At 50.7% G+C, this 21,157-nt stretch overlaps 1 protein-coding gene across 1 annotated transcript in view; it reads right to left on the bottom strand.

Moving 5' to 3' along the window:
- LANCL3 (LanC like family member 3) overlaps nt 1-20,534 on the bottom strand; it is a 43,564-nt gene extending 23,030 nt beyond the window's left edge. Inside the window, exon 1 of the mRNA XM_074983391.1 lies at nt 19,915-20,534. Coding sequence (XP_074839492.1) covers nt 19,915-20,460 — 546 coding nt within the window. The 5' untranslated portion in view covers nt 20,461-20,534. The remainder of the gene's footprint in view (nt 1-19,914) is intronic.
- Nucleotides 20,535-21,157: the final 623 nt, after the last annotated feature.

The following is a 21,157-nucleotide window of genomic DNA, read 5'->3' as shown; positions in this document are numbered from 1 at the left end:
CCATGCGCACATTGGACCTGCTTTTACCTTGCGGGGGGGGTGGATTCTGGCCAAAAATTTAAAATTCTGCACACAATATTTTAAATCTGTGCAAAGTCTGGCATACTTTGTCACGATAACACAACATAATCAGGCCACTTTCAATTATCTTGGTAATTTATTTCAGAATACCTCTCACTAAGTTTGTAACACAAAAAGGATGCAGTTGTTTGGTTTTTTGTTTTTGTTTTTTTTAACAGATTCCTTACTAGGCATATTAACAAAGAAGTGTAAACTACAATACACAAACATGTTTTCTGCAAACACTTGGAAGAGTTGGGATAATCACAGAAATCAAAAGGTCATTTAGTTCCATTCCTTGCACCCATGACAGGACTTAAGTAACATCTATTCTAGACCATCTCTGATGGGCGTTTCTCTAAATGCTCTCATAAATCTCCAGTGACGGAGTTTCCACAAGCAGTTTAGGCAACTTATTCCAGTGCTTCACCACCCTGGTACTTAGAAAGCTTTTCCTTATGTCCAATCTAAACCTCTCTTGCTACAATATAAGTCCATTGCTTCTTGTCCTACTCTCAGCCATTCAGAAGAACTATTTTTCTCCTTACTCCTTATAATCTTTTATGTACTTGAAAATGTATCATCAGAGGTGACCAGAGTGGGGATTCCAGAGGGAGCACCAGCCACATGCCCCTGCCCCTCCCTTTCCCCACCTATGCCACCCCCTTCCCATCCATACCCCACCCTTCCCCTCCCCCCCCACCCCTGTGCCCACCCCCCTGCTTCCAGTGCGTGCAGGACAGTCCACCCCCCATCCTCTGGGGCAGCGTGATGTAGGAGTAGGGCGAGCTCAAGTCATGCTGCTGTCAGCTGTGCCACCCTTGAGGAGGCCCCTGAATTTATTGGAAGCAGCACAGTGCTGAGTGTGAGCGTAGGGACTGGGGGGGTGGGGTTTGATGCTGGGGGCTGTGTGTGTGTGTGGTCCCCTGTACATCCCATGCGTTGCCTACAGTTATCTTCCTCACTTCTCTTTTCCAGACTAAATAAAGAAAAGTTACTCACCGTAGTAACGGTGGTTCTTCGAGATGTGTCCCCGTGGGTGCTCCACAATAGGTGTCGGGCTTGCCCGGCGCCGCAGATCGGATCTTCCAAGCAGTTTCTGCCGGACCGCGCATGCGCCGGCGCGCGCCGCTCCCTTGCACGCTCCTGGCCATGTGCGCGATCCGGTCCCCGCCAGTTCCTCGACCAACCGCCTCGGGTGCCCCTGCAAAACACTAACAGAGATCCGAAGCGGGGAGGATGGGCGGGAAGTGGAGCACCCACGGGGACACATCTCGAAGAACCACCGTTACTACGGTGAGTAACTTTTCTTTCTTCTTCGAGTGTCCCCGTGGGTGCTCCACAATAGGTGACTACCCAGCAGTAACCCAAGATAGGAGGTGGGTAATCGGATTATGTGCAGCTTGTCCCCAAGAGGACCGCTGCAGAGAGACAGGTATCCTCTTGGAATACCCTGTGAAGGGCGTAATGTTTGGCGAAGGTGTCGTAGGATGACCAGGTCGCCGCTCTGCAAGTGTCTTTTAACGCAACGCCCTTGAAAAAGGTTGTTGATGCCGCCACCGCCCTAGTGGAATGAGCCCCGGGAGTGGCCGATAAAGGAGCCTTTTTGAGCTCGTAGCACATTTTTTATGCAGGATACAATGTGCTGTGAGATGCTCTGCGAGGAGAGACCTTCTCCTTTCGATTTGGGAGCGAGGGAGACTAGGAGTCTATCCGTTTTCCGGAAGGACTTGGTCCTGTCTACGTAGAAGGCTAGCGCCCTCCTCACGTCCAGGAGGTGTAGGCGCGCCTCTTCGTTGGAGTTATGAGGCTTTGGATAAAACGAGGGTAGAACAATAGGTTCGTTAATGTGAAACTCGGAAGAAACTTTGGGAACAAAGGCTGGATGCAGCCGTATGGTTACCGCCTCCTTGGAAAAAGCAGTGCAGGGTGGCGTTGCCATGACTGCCGCGAGCTCGCTCACCCTACGAGCTGACGTAATTGCAAGAAGAAAGGTCGTCTGTACTGTAAGGAGGCGGAGGGGAACCGTGGCCAAGGGCTCCAACGGTGGTCCCATTAGCGTGGTAAGCACCAGGTCCAAGTTCCACGAAGGTGGAATCGGTTTCCGAGGGGGGTATAGATTTACCAACCCTTTGAGGAACCTGGTAACCATAGGGTGGGCGAACACCGTGTGCCCTTCCTCCTCATGTCTGAATGCCTAGATGGCGGCAAGGTGGACCTTCAACGAGGATAGCGAGAGTTCTCCTCTCTTGAGGTCCAGTAAATACTCTAGTATTGTAGGTATAGGCACCGAAAGGGGGGCCAGCTGTTTGGTAGAACACCAAGCCGTGAAGTGAGTCCATTTTTGCTTGTAGTTCTGCCTGGTGGAAGTCCTCCTGCTACTTTCTAGGACTTGCTGTACTTCCACTGTGCATGTGCTCTCTAGGGAGCTGAGCCATGGATTAACCACGCTTGCAGTCGCAGGCCTTGGGGGTGCGGGTGCACTACGGACCCCATGGCTAGCGTGAGCAGATCCGGCGCCACCGGAAGAGGCATCGGTGGACGGTCCGACATGCGCAGGAGTAGGGGGAACCAGTGTTGTCGATCCCACGTTGGGACTATCAGGATCATCCGGGCCCTTTCCCTCCTGGCTTTCTGCAAGACTTTGTGGATCAGCACTGTGGGAGGAAACGCATAAAGCAGGGGGCCCCTCCACGGGATCGCGAACGCGTCCCCCAGGGACCCCCATCCCAGTCCTGCCCTGGAGCGGAATCGTGGGCACTTCTTGTTGTGCTGAGTGGCAAACAGATCTATTTGGGGAAAACCCCATGCGTGGAAAAATCGGCCGTAGCAGATCGGGACGGATCTGCCACTCGTGTGTGAGTGCAAAACGCCTGCTCAGCTGGTCTGCCTTCACATTGTGCGCACCCGGCAAGTATGAGGCTTTCAAGATTATATTGTTGGCGATGCACCAGTTCCATAAGCGGATTGCTTCTACGCATAAGGCACGGGATCGAGCTCCTCCTTGCCTGTTTATATAAAACATGGTGGAGGTATTGTCTGTACTGATCCCGACGACTTTGCCTTGTATGTGGTCTCGAAAGTGTCTGCAGGCGTTGAACACTGCTCTGAGCTCCAGTATATTTATGTGTAGTGACTGGTACGCAGGTGACCACAGTCCTTGAGTCACCTCTTCGCCCATGTGCGCTCCCCACCCTATGAGGGAGGCATCTGTAGTGACAAAAACCGATATTTGCGGCTGGTGGAAGGGTACCCCTGTTAGCAGGTTCCTGGGGTTTACCCACCATTGTAGGGATTTGCGCACCCCGGCTGTGGGCGACACCACCCTGTGAACGGTGTGTACTGCCGGTTTTGTATACACTCGCCAGCCAGTGCTGCATGCTGCACATGTGTAACCTGGCATTCTGTACTACGAACGTCGCTGCTGCCATGTGGCCCAGCAGCTGCAAGCACGTCAAGACCGGCACCGTAGGGCTGAAGGTGATGACCTGCACGAGGGAACCGATGGCCCGAAAGCGAGCCTCTGGTAGATATACTCTCGCTGTAACCGAGTTTATGCGAGCCCCTATGAACTCTATGTCCTGTGTGGGGTCTATTTTTGATTTTGCCAGATTGATAACCAGGCCGAGTGAAGAGAACGTGTTTGCTGTGACGCGTATCATGCGCAGAACCTCCCCCTTCGAGGCCCCTTTGAGCAGGCAGTCGTCCAGATACGGGAAAATAAATACCCCCTGTCTGTGCAGGTAGGCTGACACCACTGCCAAGGTCTCGGTGAAGACTCTGGGGGCCAAGGAGAGGCCAAACGGTAGGGCCTTGTATTGGAAGTGTTCATTGCCTACCATGAACCGGAGGAATCGCCGGTGAGCCGGATGGATAGTTATGTGGAAGTACGCGTCTTGTAAATCGAGGGCTGCGAACCAGTCTCCATCGTCCAGTGCTGTAAGGATGGAGGCGATTGTGGTCAAACTTGTGGCCTTTGGCCCCGCCCCGAGGACGCACGGCTCTGTTGTGAACGTCGCCTGGGAGTTCTGTACTGCTGGTGCTGTTGATGTCACCCTTGCTCGTAACCCCTGTGGTACTGGGGGCGCTGTTGCTGGTACTGGTACCGTCTTTGTTGAGGGTAGTACCTTTTCTTTGTGTATGGAGGGGTGTAAATCCCCAGGGTCCTGAGTGTGGCTCTTGAATTTTTACTGGAATGAAGGACCGAGTTAGTTGATTCAGCAAACAGCTTCTGCGAGTCGAAGGGAAGGTCAACTATCTTCGCCTGCAGATCCCTCGGTATACCCAAAGTCTAGAGCCAGGACTCCCTTCGCATCACCACTGCCATTGCTGTGGAACGTGCTGCTGTGTCCGCAACGTCCAGGGCGATCTGAACTCCCGTCCTCGAGGCAGCGTAGCCTTCTTGCACTATGGCCTTGAGCACCGGCTTTTTGTCCTCTGGAAGCGAGTCCATGAGGGAGGTTAACCTGGAATAGTTGTCGAAATTATGGTTCGCTAAGTGCGCTGCGTAATTTGCCATTCGCAACGTTAAAGTGGAGGAGGAGTAGACCTTTCTGCCGAACAGCTCTAGCTTCCTGGCATCTTTGTCTGTTCCCCCTGTCCTGAATTGAGATGTCTTTGGTCTTTGTTGCGACGACTCCACCACCAAGGAATTTGGCTGTGGGTGGCTGAACAGGAACTCCATGCCCTTCGCCGGCACGAAGTATTTCTTATCTGCTCTGTTTTGGACAGGCGGAATAGTCGCAGGGGTCTGCCATATTGTAGTGGCGGACTCTAAGATTGCTTCATTAAGCGGTATTGCTACTCTGGAAGGAGGCCGGAGGTCTCAAATTTTTGAGGAGCTTATGGTGTTTCTCTTGCACCTATGCTGTCTGGATGCCTTGCGTGAAGGCCACCCTCTTAAACAGCTCTTGAAACTGTTTGAGATCGTCCGAGGATGGACGTCCCCCGGGGCCGTAGCCTCGTCCGGGGAGGAGAGCGAGGAACCGCTGGGGTACGTCTCTCTGGACCCTTCCGGTTCCTGTTGGCGATGGTACACCCTCTCGCTAGAGGTTTGCGAGGGAACATCTCGGGGTTCCATAACCAGTCCCCCCTGAGATGATTGAGTCTCTGTCCCCGGTCGCAATTGCCCTCGGGGGTACGAGATCGTCTGTGGGGATCTTCCCCTAGTAGATTGCCGATGGTGTCTATGCCCCGCGTGGTAGGGGCGACCATGGCAGTATAGGCACTGTTCTTGGGAAGGTGACCTAGACCACTCCCTTGGTGCATACCCTCTGCGTCTGGGGGAGGGAGATCGTCGAGACACTGGAGAGAGCGATTTTGCATAATAGTCCAGCGGTTCAAACCCCAGGAAGGGTGAAGGTGGTCCCAGCCAGGGTGAGGCTGGTTGCAAAAATGGAGAAGGGGGCTCCGGGTAGGCTAGGGGGGACCCCTGCCTTCTGGTTGGAGTCTGCAACATAAGCAGAGGGCTGTGAGAAAGCAACTCCACAGCCCTGTCCGGAGAGGGGCTGCAATGCCTCCTCTTGTGTGCAGCCTTCCCCCTCCCTTGAGGAGGTAACTCCGCCCCGTGACGCACAGGGGATCCCGGCCCCGTCCGCACCGTGCTCGGCACGCTCGAGGGCAGTGCCGCACGTGCGGTGTCCTCCGGTGCCTGCAGGCTGCGTGCCTGCGCGCTCTGCACCGCCGGTTCCCCGGGGGTCGGTGCCGCTGCCTGCGGTGCCGCCGGTACCGGCGCTTGTTTAGCCGCCGCCCTGCCTGCGGTGCGGGGCGGCTGGCTGATTATCGGAGGCTGAGCCGCTTCCACGTGGCTCTCCGTGCCGCCGCCGATCAGCTGTTGCTGTGGCTGGGGGCTGCGCGCTCCTCCCGTCCCGCTCGCTGTTGCTGCCGGCAGGGATCGGGCTGGGGAGGCTTTCCTCCGTTTTTGCACTGATGGGGTGAGGGAGGCAGCTTTCCTTTTATGGGCCCCGGAGGGTCCCTCCTGCTGCGGCCGCTCCGGCACGTCTGGCTGGAGGGCCTTATGAAAAGCAGTTTTAAGCCGCCGCCCTGCCTGCGGTGCGGGGCGGCTGGCTGATTATCGGAGGCTGAGCCGTTTCCACGTGGCTCTCCGTGCCGCCGCCAATCAGCTGTTGCTGCGGCTGGGGGCTGCTCGCTCCTCCCGTCCCGCTCGCTGTTGCTGCCGGCAGGGATCGGGTTGGGGAGACTTTCCTCCGTTTTTGCGCTGATGGGGTGAGGGAGGCAGCTTTCCTTTTATGGGCCCCGGAGGGTCCCTCCTGCTGCGGCCGCTCCGGCATGTCTGGCTGGAGGGCCTTATCAAAAAGCAGCATTTTAAGCCGCATCTCCCTGTCTCTCCTTAATCGCCTCTCGGCAGGACTCACATTTTTTAAATCCTGAAGAGGACATTGTTGGTGAGTCTTTCAGTTGTTAAGCGGGTACTTAGCACCTTCTCTGTGCTGTTTTCCCCGTCCGATGACCTGCCTCAGCAGGAGGGCTGATGGCCCGATGCTCCTGGCCTCCGGCGCTTGTTACTGGGACTGGATTGAAGCTGTCCCGCTTGTAGTTTGTTTGTTGTTTTGTTTTTTTTTTGAAAAATAACAACCGGCTAACTTGCAGTAGCCTAAGTACTTGAAAAACTTTAAAGAAAAACAGTTAAAGTCATTGAATACGCTACTTGGCCTTAGCCTAGTTCAGATTCTGTCTGCAGCCGACGGCGGTTAAGAGGAACTGTCGGGGACCGGATCGCGCACATGGCCAGGAGCGCGCAAGGGAGCGGCGCGCGCCGGCGCATGCGCGGTCCGGCAGAAACTGCTTGGAAGATCCGATCTGCGGCGCCGGGCAAGCCCGACACCTATTGTGGAGCACCCACGGGGACACTCGAAGAAGAAATGCTGCTTTTCCAAACTCCCCTTGCTCACAGGCAGGGGCAGGCAAACTGTGGCCCTCAGGCCAAATCTGGCTCAACAAACATTTGGATCCAGCCCACTGTGGCCTAGCAGTACCCTCAGGGAGCCTCCCTGGCTGCTGCAGCCCCATACACTGATCAAAGCATCCGGCTGCTGGAGGCAAGCATGTGTGGCTCTGGGTGGGGAGTGCTCCAGGGGGTAGCGGGGGGTCTGCACATCTGTCCCCCACCTGGCCAATGGGAACTTCAAAGGCAGTGCTTGTGGGCACGCACAGCACTCAGAGACCCCCTGCTCTCCTCTGCCCCAAAGGCATGCACCGCAGACACACACAAGTTGGCCCCAGCAGCTACCCATTTTGAATGCCACGTGGGGCCGTAACAGAGGATCTCACTGAGCTGCCAGCCAGAAGCCGCCTGTGGTATGTGCCTCCCGGCCAGAGCCTGCAGCTGACACCCATTTACGTACTCCACCCCAGGTCACAACTCACCTTCTGCATCCCAACTCTCTCCTTGACCCTATACACCCCGCTCGGGTCAGAACCCCCTCCTACACCCAAACTCTCTCCCAGAGCTCACACACCCTTCCTGCTTGCCAATCCCCTACTCAGCGCTTCCTCCTGTACCCAAGCTCCATCTCAGACCATGCGTCTCCTCCATTAATATTGAAGAGAAGTGCAGACCCTGACCACGTATCAAATTCTTGGAGTGCCCCCCCACCCCATTGAGAATTATTGCCCACCCTGCTCCAAGACCATGTTTTCTGGACCATCAATTTTGTTCCTCTTCTCTGGATGTGTTCCAATTTGTGGACATCTTTCTTGAAATATGATTCCCAGAACTGGACCCAATACTCCAACTGAAGTTAATGAGCCTGGCGTAGAAAGGAAGAATTACTTCTCATGTCGTATTTGCTACACTCCTGCTAATGCAGGTCAGAATGACGTTCACTCTTTTGGCAAGTGTTACATCGTTGAGTTGTACTTAGCTGGTGGCACATTATGACTCTCAAATCCTCCTTGGCAGTACTCCTTCCTAGACAGTCACTTCCCATTTCGCACGTGCGCACCTTAGTGTTCCTTCCTAGGTGGAGTGTTTCACATCCGGCCTTGTTGAATTTCACTGGTTTCATTAATGGAGGCGCTGAGGGAAAGGGAAGCAATTGCTAGCGAGGAACCTGGAGGGTTATTGGCTGGTGGGGGGTAGCTCTGTGGCTAGAGCATTAGCCTGCTAAATGCAGGGTTGTCAGTGCAATCCTTCGGGGGGCCATTTAGGGATCTGGGGCAAATGGATTAAAAAAGGGATGGTGGTTGGTCCTACCACCAGGGCAGGGGACTGGACTTGACCTCCAGAAGTCCCTTCCAGCTCTATGAGAAGTGTAAGTGCAGAACATGTTTTTGGGGCAGGACGGGCTAGGGAGCGGTCAAGCCTCTCCCATGCATACCCCATCCACATATGACCTTTCACCCTTTATCCCCACCCATGCATCCCTGTACCCCCTCAGATACCTTCCCTGCCCCCCTTCCTATGTGGCCCTGCCCCCAAATTCCCAATCAGCCCATCCAGTCTGCCCCCGAGCCTATGTGACTCTCCAGCAGGCCCACATGCCCATCTCTATCTGTCCTGCCCAAAATCCAGAGCTCCTCATCTGGCCCTGAGGGGAGAGCGTTTGGGGAATATAGTCTCTACTCCGTAGCAGCAGCTGGCTGCTCCAGCCTGTGAGATAGTTGCCCTGTATTTTGGCATCACAGAGTTGCTTGCAACCAAAAGGGATAATGACAGCATCTCTCTGGCAGAAAGTATTTCCTGAAGAGAAAATAAAATCTATAGGGGACATGACTTCTGTGCATGCATAGTGGCACCGCATTCCTCCAGAAGTGAATCTCCATTCTTTATCTTGGCTGCCTATAAAGCGGTGAAAACAAGAAATCCTGTGGCACCTTATAGACTAACAAATTTATTAGAGCATCCACTTTCATTGGCAGAGACCCATTTCATCAGACGCACGTATATATGCCTGCAAAAGCTTATTCTCCAATAAATTTGTTAGTCTATAAGGTGTTACAGGACTTCTCATTGTTTTTGCAGATAGACTAACATGTCTACTCCTCACACATAAAGCAGTGATTGATTTTACCTTAGCTCTGTTGAATTAACAGAAATAAAGCTGGCCCTGTTGGCTTAACAGGGAGAATCTCTATACCTTAGATCCCCTAGTAATGGTGCATACCTATGCTCAAATCCATCCCACAGTTCAAGGGTTCTGCTACTACATCTTAGATTCCTGTAACGACTCTTAGGCTAAGGCTAGACTATTGTTTCTATTTTGGAATATATCTGTATCCCAAAATAGAGCCATTTTGAGCATGGTGTTTCATTCCCAATAACTCTCATCATACAAAGGTTACCAGGAAGCTTACAATAAGGGCTTATCTCGAACTCCAGTGCAGCGTAGCCATTAGCAGTGTAGCCTTATGCCTCCGAATAGATTTATTTTGAGTGTATAATACTCAGTCCACTCGCATACCTGCCTCAATTCATCTCTTCTCCCTTTTAAAACATCTGAAAAGGCTACTTTTTCCAAAATGTTTTCATTTTTATTCACTGTTGGCCCCTCTGATAGACACCACTCCCTGCTGGCCCTGTTTCGTTAGCAGAACATCCTTTGGCTTTTTTCATACTCTTTTACATGGTTTGTTGTGAGCTGGTTTTTAAAATTGTACTTTAAATTATTCATGCAACATCTAGAGTGCCCAAAGTATGAAAATGAAAAACATCATCGTTAAGAGGAATATAGTAATCACCATTAAAAAGTCGTCATTTGCCAACTGATGCCGCACAGTTATCAGTTATTTCCTAGAAGCAGAATCTTTGGCTGCTCACACTGTTTCCTGTAAGCTGAGTGCTTGGGCAGCCACCTAGGAGGGAGTCAGATGCCGCCCAGCTGATTAGCAAAGCACCCACACCACCCATCTCTGGCACTGTGTCTTTTTATTGGGGGTGCACATAAAATTTATTCTGCCCATGGTGGAAAAAATTAGGGGAAACACTCATTGCTCAGATACCACTATGTGTAAATACTGACAACAACAGCAACTGCATGTGTATCTGGGTACTTGTGTGAAAGAGAAATGGTAATAAGAGGGCAAACAAGGAAGGAATGAAAAACCAAGAGAGACAACTGATGAGATAGTAAAACACAGAACGTAAATTGCCATGAGGGTCCACAACAGAACTGTGTGTAGGGAAACTGCTGAGGTTTTGGACCTGTAAGCTGTAATTTAACCAAAGGATGCAGCTCAGCAACAATGACTTTGGGTGATCATATTTGCAAAGTGAGAAAACAGTACATGGACCACTGTAGAGGAGAAAAAGAAGGAGAGTCATGGTGGAGGTGAGGTCAATTGAAGGGCAGAGAGAGATACTTACTCCTCCTCCTGTCCTTCAAACAAGCAACTCTCCCAACCAACCTCGCTTTCACAATCAAGTCCTGGAAAAAATGAGAAGTCCTGTGGCACCTTATAGGCTAACAGATTTTTTTTAGAGCATAAGCTTTTGTGCATGCATCTGACAAAGTGGGTCTTTGTCCCAGTTTTTCAGTCAGGTCTAGCAAACATTTTCTCCAACTCTACCCTTTATTTTAACTTTATCGGTCCATGATTTTATTAGACTCACAGGAGTAGCTGTGTTAGTCTGGATCCACAAAAATGAGAAGTCCTGTGGCATCTGATAGACTAACAGATTTTTTTGCACATAAGCTTTCATGGGCATTCTTCATTAACATTTTCATTTAAAATCCGAACCATTTTTGTCAAAAAAATAAAAGTTGAAATTGAAATATTTTTTCAAGCAGCCCTAGGATTTACCTCTCTAACTCTAGCTTTCACAGGGGAGGTAGCTATTCCTCTAAATGTCAGCCCTTATACCAGGGGAAAGCAAAATATGACCCACAGGATGAATCCAGCCTGCCAAAATGCCAGATCCAGCCCACAGGTATCCTGGTAGAGGTGCTCTGCCTGCCTCCTCCCCCTGCCACGCCACTCAAAGTAGCTTGCTACAGCAGCCACCTGCTTCTCTCTTCACATTGCCTCCCCCCACAGCACAATACTGCAGCTTCTATTAACCAGAAACTGGCCAACACAAGCTATCTGAGCTACATTTGTGACACAGCTAGTGTGCAAAATGCCCCCTCCCACCTCTGGGGCTCGCAGAGCTCAGAGAAACACATGGCCCCCGCAGCCAGCCACTTTGAACACTGTGAAACGGTATGGAAGGCAGGGAGCTCACCTGAGACACTTCTTGGGGTTCTGGCTTGGAGCTGCCTAGGTAACCACCTCCTGCCAGAGCCTGGCCACTCCCTCCCCCAAACCTCTACTGCCCCTCTTGTACCCTGAGCCAGGCCACAAACCCTCTGCACCCCCACTCTTGTACCCATACTCCTTCCCAGTGTCTGCACCAGGTCACAAACTCCTCCTTCACCCAAACTCCTTCCCAGACCTCACCCCTCCTTCTACACCCCAGTCCGCTACCCCAGCTCCTTTCTTCACCCAACCTCCATACCAGCCCCTGTACCTCCTCCATTAATATTAAGGAAGAGTGCAGCCCTTGACCACTTACCAAATTCTTGGATGGTTCCCCATCAAAAATTATTGCCCATCCCTGTATCTTCTAGTCTCTGGCCTAGATTCTAAACTGCTGTGAGTTAGCATAGCCTCTCCCCCACTGATGGGCCCATACCAGGGCTTGGCAATCAAAATAGCAAGAAGAGACTTTTTTTCTTTTTCCAATTCAGTTTAAAAAATATATCAGTAATTCAAGAGCTGCAATGCACGTGAATACGAGATGGTCCTTAATAAATAATGTCAAACCAGACTTTTTGTAACCCGTTTTAAAAACAAACGCACACACACTGATTTGTAATTCAATACATGTTTATTGCAGGACGTTCACAAACTTTTACATATTTTCTTTCCTCATGCTTTACACACGTATTTGTGTACCACCGTCTTCCTGACTTTCGCTCCTGAACCCGCTTTAATTATGCCAATTTTACTTAATGCTCAATTCCAGTTTTCTTTCTTAAAACGTGCCTTGCCCTTCACAACAGGAATGCTACAGCCTTCATTTTCCTTTTCAAAATCTAGACTTTATTAGCAACACAATCAAAACACAAATGCAGTCTCGTACCCCACAATGCACTGCACATATTAAATGGGGGGTTAACCAACGTTTCAAGATCACATATCATTTGCTATTTGGACACGAGTTGTTCATTGTTGGGCTTTTAGACATTCAGCAGTTATTCAAAATAATCAGGAGGTTTTATTTATTTATTTATTTTTGTTTTAAATCTTTGCAGTTATAGTGTTGGGAGCCCCAAAGAAGTCCTTAAAGAGCCACAGGGTGCGTAACCCTGACCCATACTATCACATACCAGCTCCAAATCTTGCAAGAGGACCTGCTTTCATTTTAAACTATATCCTGCTCTAGGTTCTAATTTATTTCTTGCTCTTTTTCTGTCTAAATGTATTGGGGAATGTTGATTTTTATGTTTTTAATGTTGTTTTACTTTCTCTCACTTTTCTTTTCTTCTTCCACCAACTCTTCTTTCTTCTCACCTATCAGTTCTTCCTCCCAGCTCTCTAGCACATTCGCTCGCCACCCTATCACACGCCTTCACACTGTTTAATTTCCTATCCTTGGGCCCAACTCTGTCCCCCGCATGAGAGGATGAAACTTCTTGCAGAGAAGAAAATCAAGCCAAAACACTGAACTTACATTAGCGTTTCACACGAAGAGGTACAGATAAGGGTAACAAATGCAGCTATAGAAAGAATATTACCTTCTTGTAAAATCTGACACAAGAATTTGGGAAATTCTTATGATGCCTACTGCTCCCGGTAAAACTGTTTAAATTCCAACATTCAACTGATCATAAATCTCTGATAATCTGAACAACTGCTGTATGTACACCCCAGGCTACCTCCAAAGCTCCCTGGATTAAAATGTTTCGTTTTGTTTTTGGTGGTTTTGGAAGTGTCTGCGGACCAATTTATCACTCTGGCATATCTGGGTGGTGGGTAATGTAGGCAAGGGAAGGCATTGCCTTTCCAAAACTGCCTATGCTCTGGCCAACTGGGAGGGCTGGGGCCACAGTGGAGCCTTCCAGCCTCTCAGCAGGGCTGGTGCCATGGCACAGCTGCCTGGCTTTCCAGCTGCCAGGAGCTCCAGCCAGCTGGGAAGGACAGGACTGTACCACCCCCTGAAAGTGGGGAAAACTAAGGGGCTGGAGAAATTCAGGGAGTGAAGGGCAGTAACTTGCACCAGGGCCTGGGCCTGGCTCCATGGGGCCAAGGGATGGTGCACAAGGGGCAGGGCCTGCCTTCCTCAACTGAGTGCTTACCCATCACCTATACTGGCATACGTGTAACAGTCTCCAGAGAATGCATTTAGACCAGTGTTCCCTACAAGCTGTGCGCTTGGATGGCCAGTCAGAAGATATTCAGATGTCACCCAGCTATTTAGCAGAGAGCCCATAGCTAGGTTTTTTGTTTCTATTTGTGATGTATATTTGCACATGCCTTGGTACATATTAATTTTTTATTCCGCACATGGATGGAAAAGATTAGAGGGAACATTGGTTCCAACCCATGTCCACAAATATATGCAGAACCTGACCTAACACGCCTGCAATGTCTCGAAGTGTTTGTACAGTAGCTTACATGTCATTTTTGATGCCAACATTATCGGTAAATCTCATTTTAAAAGGACTTTTTAGCCTTCCCCAGTGCTTATAAGAGGAGTAAGGTTTGCCTTTGTATCACCTTTAACCATACATCACATCTTCCTCCAGTCTTTTCTGATGCATTTTGTCAGTTGCATTTCTGATCCCGCTGCATTGTTTCCCCATGGGAAAGAGGCAAGCTCACAGTCATTGTTGTTCCACTCCACCCCTGAGGCTGGGAACATAACACTCAACTATGCGAAGCAGAAGAATGCTTTGCATGCAACAGTAGCCCCTCTAGCAGCTTAAGAAGTAACACTAATTAATTTTAAAGGGAGACATAACAGTTCTCCATGATGATGTATTTTAAGTGTGACAGTGGGCTAGACTCGGAGGAACAGCAGCCATAGCACAGGCCCTCCAAAATATTGAATTTGAAGAACCATGATGGAAAGGTAGAGCTCCACTGTGGATAGAGGAGACTTTTTGGGGGCCAGGAGGAGAGTAAAATCTCTTAAATATGACTTTGTAATTAGTATTATTCATAAACTCAGCTGCTTCTTCAGCTAAAAGCGAAGTACAGGTTGAACCTCTTTAATCAACTCTCTTCCAAGTTTCCTGTGGTTCCATAACATTTATTTACAGCCACCTGTCCTGGCGCTCAGGGTTCTGTGCTGCTAGTTAGCTGTAACTGACTCTTAAATGTCTTCCAAGAGCCCAGTAAGCAAGGGGAGTGTTGGTAATGTGCTAGACAACATTGAACTCCTGTGGGCCGGCAAATTCTCCTGTCCAACACTGGTCAGGTCCCAAGGGTGCCGAATGAGAGAGGTTCAACCTGTACAGACAAATATTTTTTCAACAGCATAAAGAAATGCACAGGCAACCAACAATCACTTGTATGTATGGTTCTCCTATTACAGTACAAGAATGGATCCCCCAGAACATCAGATAGTCACAGTGGGTGACGTAATATAGGACTAACAAAACATACTATCCCTGCAATAAACAACTGTCAGAATGTCATATCATTCTTCAGATATCAGCTATCAAAATCCATTCCCACTGGATGTGAGACTGTCCGCATGCCTTACAACCTTCTAGTATCAGAGGGGTAGCCGTGTTAGTCTGGATCTGTAGCAGCAATGAAGGGTCCTGTGGCACCTTATAGACTAACAGAAAAGTTTAGAGCATGAGCTTTCGTGAGCACAGACTCACTTCATCAGATTCCCTGATGAATGCATATGGTGAAGTGAGTCTGTGCTCACGAAAGCTCATGCTCTAAACTTTTCTGTTAGTCTATAAGGTGCCACAGGACCCTTCGTTGCTGTTACAACCTTCTGTGTCAATCAAACAGCTATTCAGGATTGGCCATGCTCCGAGATCTGCATATGACAAATACATTTCACTGGGAGCAATAGATTTAAAGAGCAACATGTTCAAAACAAAATTACGTCTTTTATATTTAAAGCAGAAAATGAAGTTTTCACATATGCTGAGCTGTACCTCTGATGCCACTGAGATTTTTGAAGTTTATCTAGCATTAGGCATGTATCCCAACCTCAGAGTTTTGATCCATATTTTTGAAGACATGTGACTGTTTTTTGGCCCATTACAGAGGCAGAGATCAGTTCTGAAATTCAGATCTTAACTGCATTGAGTGTGAACATGCACAATATTCAGGAGACTTCAGATACAAGGGATTTGTTCACCCTCATTTGTATGCAAACCCTCCCATTTTAAACTCACAATTTCACTAATAAAACAGTTACACGTAAGAAAAAAAAACACTAGTCTAAACAGGTGCACTGAAAGATCAGGCACGGGGGAACGTTGTTTCACGGGACTGGTGTGCTACGGAAAATCCTTCCCCTCTGCAGGCACCTGCTTTAAAACCAGCCCTAGTCCATGTGACCACAAATCAACATCAAAAGTGTGTGGATGGCTTTGTGAAATGAGAGATGATTACAGTATTGTTCTAACTGGTGTCTAGAAAACCACCAGAACATTTACACAACCTGGTAGTCTACCCAAGAGTTAAGTATTGAATGGACATGGAAACCGAATCAATCTGTGGCCTCAAAATTAGTCAGTCTCTCCAGATCAAAACTGAGTTACATTAGAAGAGCAACACGGGGAAGTCTGCACTCCAGGGACTCGTTCTCTCCCGCATGCAGAGCCATGGACATTGACAGACTACAGAGCAACCCACCTGAGACCTTCCCAAATCATTGTATTCACTATAAACACATTTGTGTTTGGGTTTTTTTTTCCCTCTCTTCAAATGCCATAGACTTATGCGTGCCAGGAAGGTTTAAGAACTGAGAGAGGTTGGAAAAAATAAATGAAAGATTTGAACAGAAGGATGCAAACACAAGTTTCCAAATGCAACACAGTGACTGAGAAGAAGTAATGAAAGATAAACCATTACCAACTAAACATGCTAAGGGGCAATAAATGTAACCCCCAGATACGCAAACAAGGGGGAAACTGCATATCCTTTTTTTCGCCAGTTTCAAAAGGCCCAACGAACTTAGAAAGAACACTAGCACAAAATGGGCTGCCTACTACAGAGACAGTGTCCCCTTCACTCTAAGGATGTATTCATTGAACTATGTGACCAAGAAGGGCTCACCCTATAAAAAGGGTCTGAATGACTTTGAAACCTACCAGAATTTTCATGTGGAAGATGAGTGACACCTGGCAAAGCACTTACATATAAGCTGTTTATTGTTTTCATGATGCTTTCTCTGTAGTACTTTACATTCAAAACAAATATTTTGCTTTATGAAAGCTGGCTGGTCACTGGTTAACCCTGGCATAGCCCCTGGGAAACAAGAGCACAGGAGGCCAATATCCTATCTGGACTGCTAATTCCATTACAGAAAAAGTTCTCAGGCCTTAAGCCATTACTCAATTGGAGCAAGCCTTGAAGGGGCAGTGCTTAATTTGTGCCAGGGGTTGTCAGGGCTGAGCTTCATAACACCACTTGGCAGTTCATAGCCTGGTTCCTCTAGCCTCACTGCATCAGTTACGGATGTAAAAAAAACTGCTTGAGCCCTAGCAACTTTCATTACAAATTAACACTGTGAAGGGGTCAGAGGTGCAATTACCTTAGGAACTGAGACAGAAAACATTACAAGAAAATGTATTCAGAAGACAAAACAATTAAAAACTCTAAGTACAGTGAAAATACAAAGGATAAAGGACCCTGTACATTATAAAAATAAAGTGAACATAAATGACACATTCACTATCAGGACAATACTTCATATTCCTCTACATGTGGGGCTTCAGTTGCAATTTAATAGAAGCTAACAAATATCCAAGAGAATATGTATCTTACTGTTCCTGATGAACCAAGCGTTAAGAGCCACACAGATCCTGCTGAACCTCATCAATGCATAAGGGACTGCCTACAAGTAGTTCCACAGAGATCAGTGGGACAACTTGTGTACCACCTCAAACCGCCTCCTAAACAGTAGCAAGAGCCTCTGGTTTTCATGAATTCAAATGTATTCAATTGATTACACCTCGTCAAACAAGGAGGACACTCTGCGGGCCAAGTGGAATTTTAAGACATCAGGACTGTAAGTGAGGCTGAGCAAAATCAGAGCCCTATAGCTGAGCTAAATTTGTACTCACTGAAATGAAGGAAAATAATTCTCTACAATGAAAAATGTAAGCAAAAACCTCTTCTTCACAGGTGAAGAGTTTCTCAGAACCTAGCTGGTAGTTCAGTTTAGTCAGGCAAAGGGCAACAAAACAGCATCAACAGCAATGGCCCTGAATCAACGTAAGCAGAGGTAAAAGTAACTTTTTTCTTAGAGGTACTGTTGTATCGAACACCCACGCACACACCATGGAGAGGGGCTCAGGGCAGGTGCATGGGAAGTAGAATACAACAGCACCTGTAAAAAATTTAAGTGTGGAGAGAGGTGTGGAGGGTTTGGGACAGGGGATGAGCATGTGGAAGGTGCAGAAGTCAGGAAGGAGCTTGGAGGCATAGAGGACTTGGGACTGGGGGCCAGGAGGCGTGGGTGCATACCAGAGACAAGGATGGAAGTGTCAGGAGGGGCCCAGGATAGAGGGTTGGGACTACAAGGCAGGGTATGGGGGACACAGGTCAGGAGTATGAGATTATGCGGGGGGCTTCAAGCCTAGGGGATGGGGCTGGGATGTGCGTAGGAGTGAAGAAGTGAGCCATTTCGGGAGGAGAGGCTGCAGCCACACGTACCAAAATGCCGCTGCTATTCTCCCGCTTCCCCTATCAGGGAGTGAGGGGAAAGTGCACAGCTTGTGTGAATTACTTCTCTGCTCTCTCCCCTCAGCAACTGGGAGAGGACTCCATGCAAGCTGTGCACTCTTCTCTTGCTCTCTGATAATCAAAAGAGTAGAGGCATCCTGGTATATGAGGCTGCAGACTCCCATATGCTCCCTGGGGAAGGGGATCAGGGCTAGGGCAGCCTTGGATGGGAGGAGGGGTGCCCACAGCCAGTCCCTTCTACCTGCCTGGCTGCCAGCTGCTTAGTAGGAGAGCTCCTGGAACATATCTGGGAGCTGCTGTGCCTTTCAGCCAATTCCCCAGCGGGCCGGCTTCTCCTTGCCAGAGCAGTGCACTGGCTTACTTTCACCTCTGACTTTAAGGGACAAATTTCACTTCATACGATCAATGTTCACTTGGCAGCCTCAAGAAAATAAACTTAGGGAAAAGAAAAAAATATGCTGCAGCAAATCAACAGCAAGACTGAGAACAATCCGACTACCGGAGGCAGGACTTCTGAATGCCACCAAGATAGTCACATGTATGAGCAAGGTGCATGTTCACCTTGTGCATGCTGAAGGGCCAGTAAGGCTTGTACCTTTCTGACACACCATCTTGCTTTAGATTTTCCAAAGAACTCATCTCCCATTTTGACACCAAAATAAGTGGCCAGGATTTTCAAAAGAGTTCTGCAAACTGGATTCTGCGCTCTTTGGAAAATTCTCACAACTGGACCTACTGAACACTTCAAAATAAGTGCTTTTGGAAATTTAGCCCAACCAATGCAAAGCGTATAATTCCTAACTATTATTCCATATGAATCAACATTTTGCCTTAACATCCACTTCAAATTATGAATACCTTCCCTCAATAGCCCCCAAAGGAATTCCTGGAGTTCATTTAACATTCAAGAATTAGCCTGCCCCCACCACTCAAAAATGGCCTGGACCTGCACTGTGAATGCAATGAGCTTTATTTAATACCAGACCTGTCTCATAAAGAGAAAAGGTCACATTCTATCTGCCTGTGACTCTCAGCTGTGTCTCTTTGCATTTAGTTTTCCAGAAAGCATTGCTGCTGAACTTAAGACAGCTTGCATTTAAACCAGGAACAGAAAGGGAAATAGCCCCAGAGGTACAGCCCCTCCCCCGCAAACCTCCCCTTTGGAAAGGACTGGGATTTGAGGTGAGACACCAACAGCCATTCAGTAAAAACCTTTGTTTTGTTTCAGGAAAAGCCAATTGACTTTGACATCCTTGACTAAGAAACCCGGGACTCCAGCCACCACCCCATGGCAGTACCTGTTGCTAGGGGCACTGAAGTAGAGTAACCATCTACCCATTTTCACCTGGCCAGTCAGTTATTTGAGCTGTCTCACAGGCATCCCGACCTTCTCAGGAAAATGGGCAAACTGCCTTATATTCTGCAGCTCCTGTTCTCCGGAATCCTGCACGTTGTGGTGGCAGCAGCAGACGATGCCCTGCCTGCCCTGTTCCCTGGCACCCCACGCCTTAAAGTGAAGCTCCTCTACAGGGCAGCTATTCTATTACCAATGCAGCAGCCCCAAGGGCAGGGGGGCAGCTGCCATGTCTCCAGGGCCTCAGGGCAGCAGCTCCCACTGCCCGGAAGCCGTGCCATGGGGCAGCTGCTGCATCCCCCGGTGCCCCCTGCTGGCAGCCCCCACCACCCAAGAGCCCTGCTGCGGAACATCTGCCCCGTTCCCTGGTGTCCCCTGCCAAGAGGCTGCAAACCCCCACCCCTACCCCCCATGAGGCAGCAGTGCCCGTGGCTGGGGAGCCCGACAGGGGCAGCAGCTGCCCATCCCGAGGGCAGGTGTCCCGGATCTGGCGTGGGAAAATGCGGTCGCCCCATCCTGCGGTGCCCGGGGGAGGAGGAGCCCAGCTTTCCCTGCGGGCCCCCCCTGCCCACGACCCGGCCCCGAGGAGCTCCCAGCGCCCACCGCCCGCCCTTTACCTCCATGCCCAGCTTCTGCTTGAGCACCAGGGCGGCGCACAGGTAGCCGGCCCGGCCCACGAAGAGCTCGTCGGAGCCGCACTCCTGGAAGGTGAGCGGGGCGCAGACCTGGCTCAGCTCGCGGAAGCGGCCCAGTAGGCGGCCGAAGTCGGGCAGCCCCAGGGCCTGGTAGACCAGCGCGGCCACCGCGTAGACCCCGGCCCCGCCGAGCAGGAAGGCGGCGCGGGTGTCGGCCTCGGGCTCGCCCCGCTCCTCCTCGCAGCGCACGCAGGCGTCCACCAGGCGCCGGGCCGCCCGCAGGTAGGTGTCGCGCGCCGCGGCCAGGGGCGGGCAGCGCGCCGCGTGGTGCAGCATGTAGGCCACGCCGGCCGCCCCGCCGTACAGGCCGCCCCCCGCCGCGCCGCCCTCCAGCGCGGGCAGCTCCCGCAGGATGCGCTCGATGGTGGATGCCAGCCAGGGCACCACCGCCGCCTCCTGCCGCGGCCCGCCCGCCACGCTGCCCGCGTAGTCCTCGAAGCGGTTGGCGAAGCAGCGCCGGCTCTCCATGCCCCCGGCCGGCCGCGCCGCTGCACCCAACGCGACTGGCGGCGGGGGGTCGCTGCGTCGCCTGGCTGCGAAGGGCGGAGAGGACCCCGCTGCCGCCGCCGCGGGGAGAAGCTGCGCCAGCCGCCCGGCCCCGGGCCCGCCAACCCGCTGCTGTGCTCGGCGGCTGTCAGGCGGGAGGGCGCGGCACCTGCTGCAGCTCCAGCCGCCGCCGCTAGTCTCCCCCGCGCAAGCTGCGCTCAGGAGCTGCGAGTGCAGCCGGCGGGAGGGAGGGGAGAGCGAGGGGGCGGGCCCGCAGCTGCCCCCTCCCCCTCGCCCTTCCTCTCCACAGGCCCCGCGCGCTGGCTGGCCTGAAGCCCGCCCTGGCCTGGGTTAGCATGTGGAAAGCGGGGAGCCCGGCGGCGGCGGGGGCCTGGGCCTGACTCAGCATGGGAATGTGCTCTCTACGCTAGAACACGTGGGTACCGGGGGAGTGGGTCGGTGCTGAATGTTGGCAGCTGCTAGGCCAGTTGCATCCCTAGACTCGATTCTGCAGCCCTCCGCATTGGGCCCTGTCCTCACTGCAGAATGGCGGTGGGAATTCTTCTCCCGCCAGCGGTCCTTAATCCTCACGGCTCCCGAGGAGTTCCGGGGTCGATACTGAACCTAAGCGTTCAGTCTTCCCTGGGGAGTGTGGACCTAGCCCCTCTCTCGGGGTGTC

Source organism: Carettochelys insculpta, chromosome 1, assembly GCF_033958435.1.
Source record: "Carettochelys insculpta isolate YL-2023 chromosome 1, ASM3395843v1, whole genome shotgun sequence".
Classification (NCBI taxonomy): Eukaryota; Metazoa; Chordata; order Testudines; family Carettochelyidae; genus Carettochelys; species Carettochelys insculpta.
Note: the sequence above shows the minus strand (reverse complement) of the source record. Positions and strands in the feature narration are given on the sequence as shown.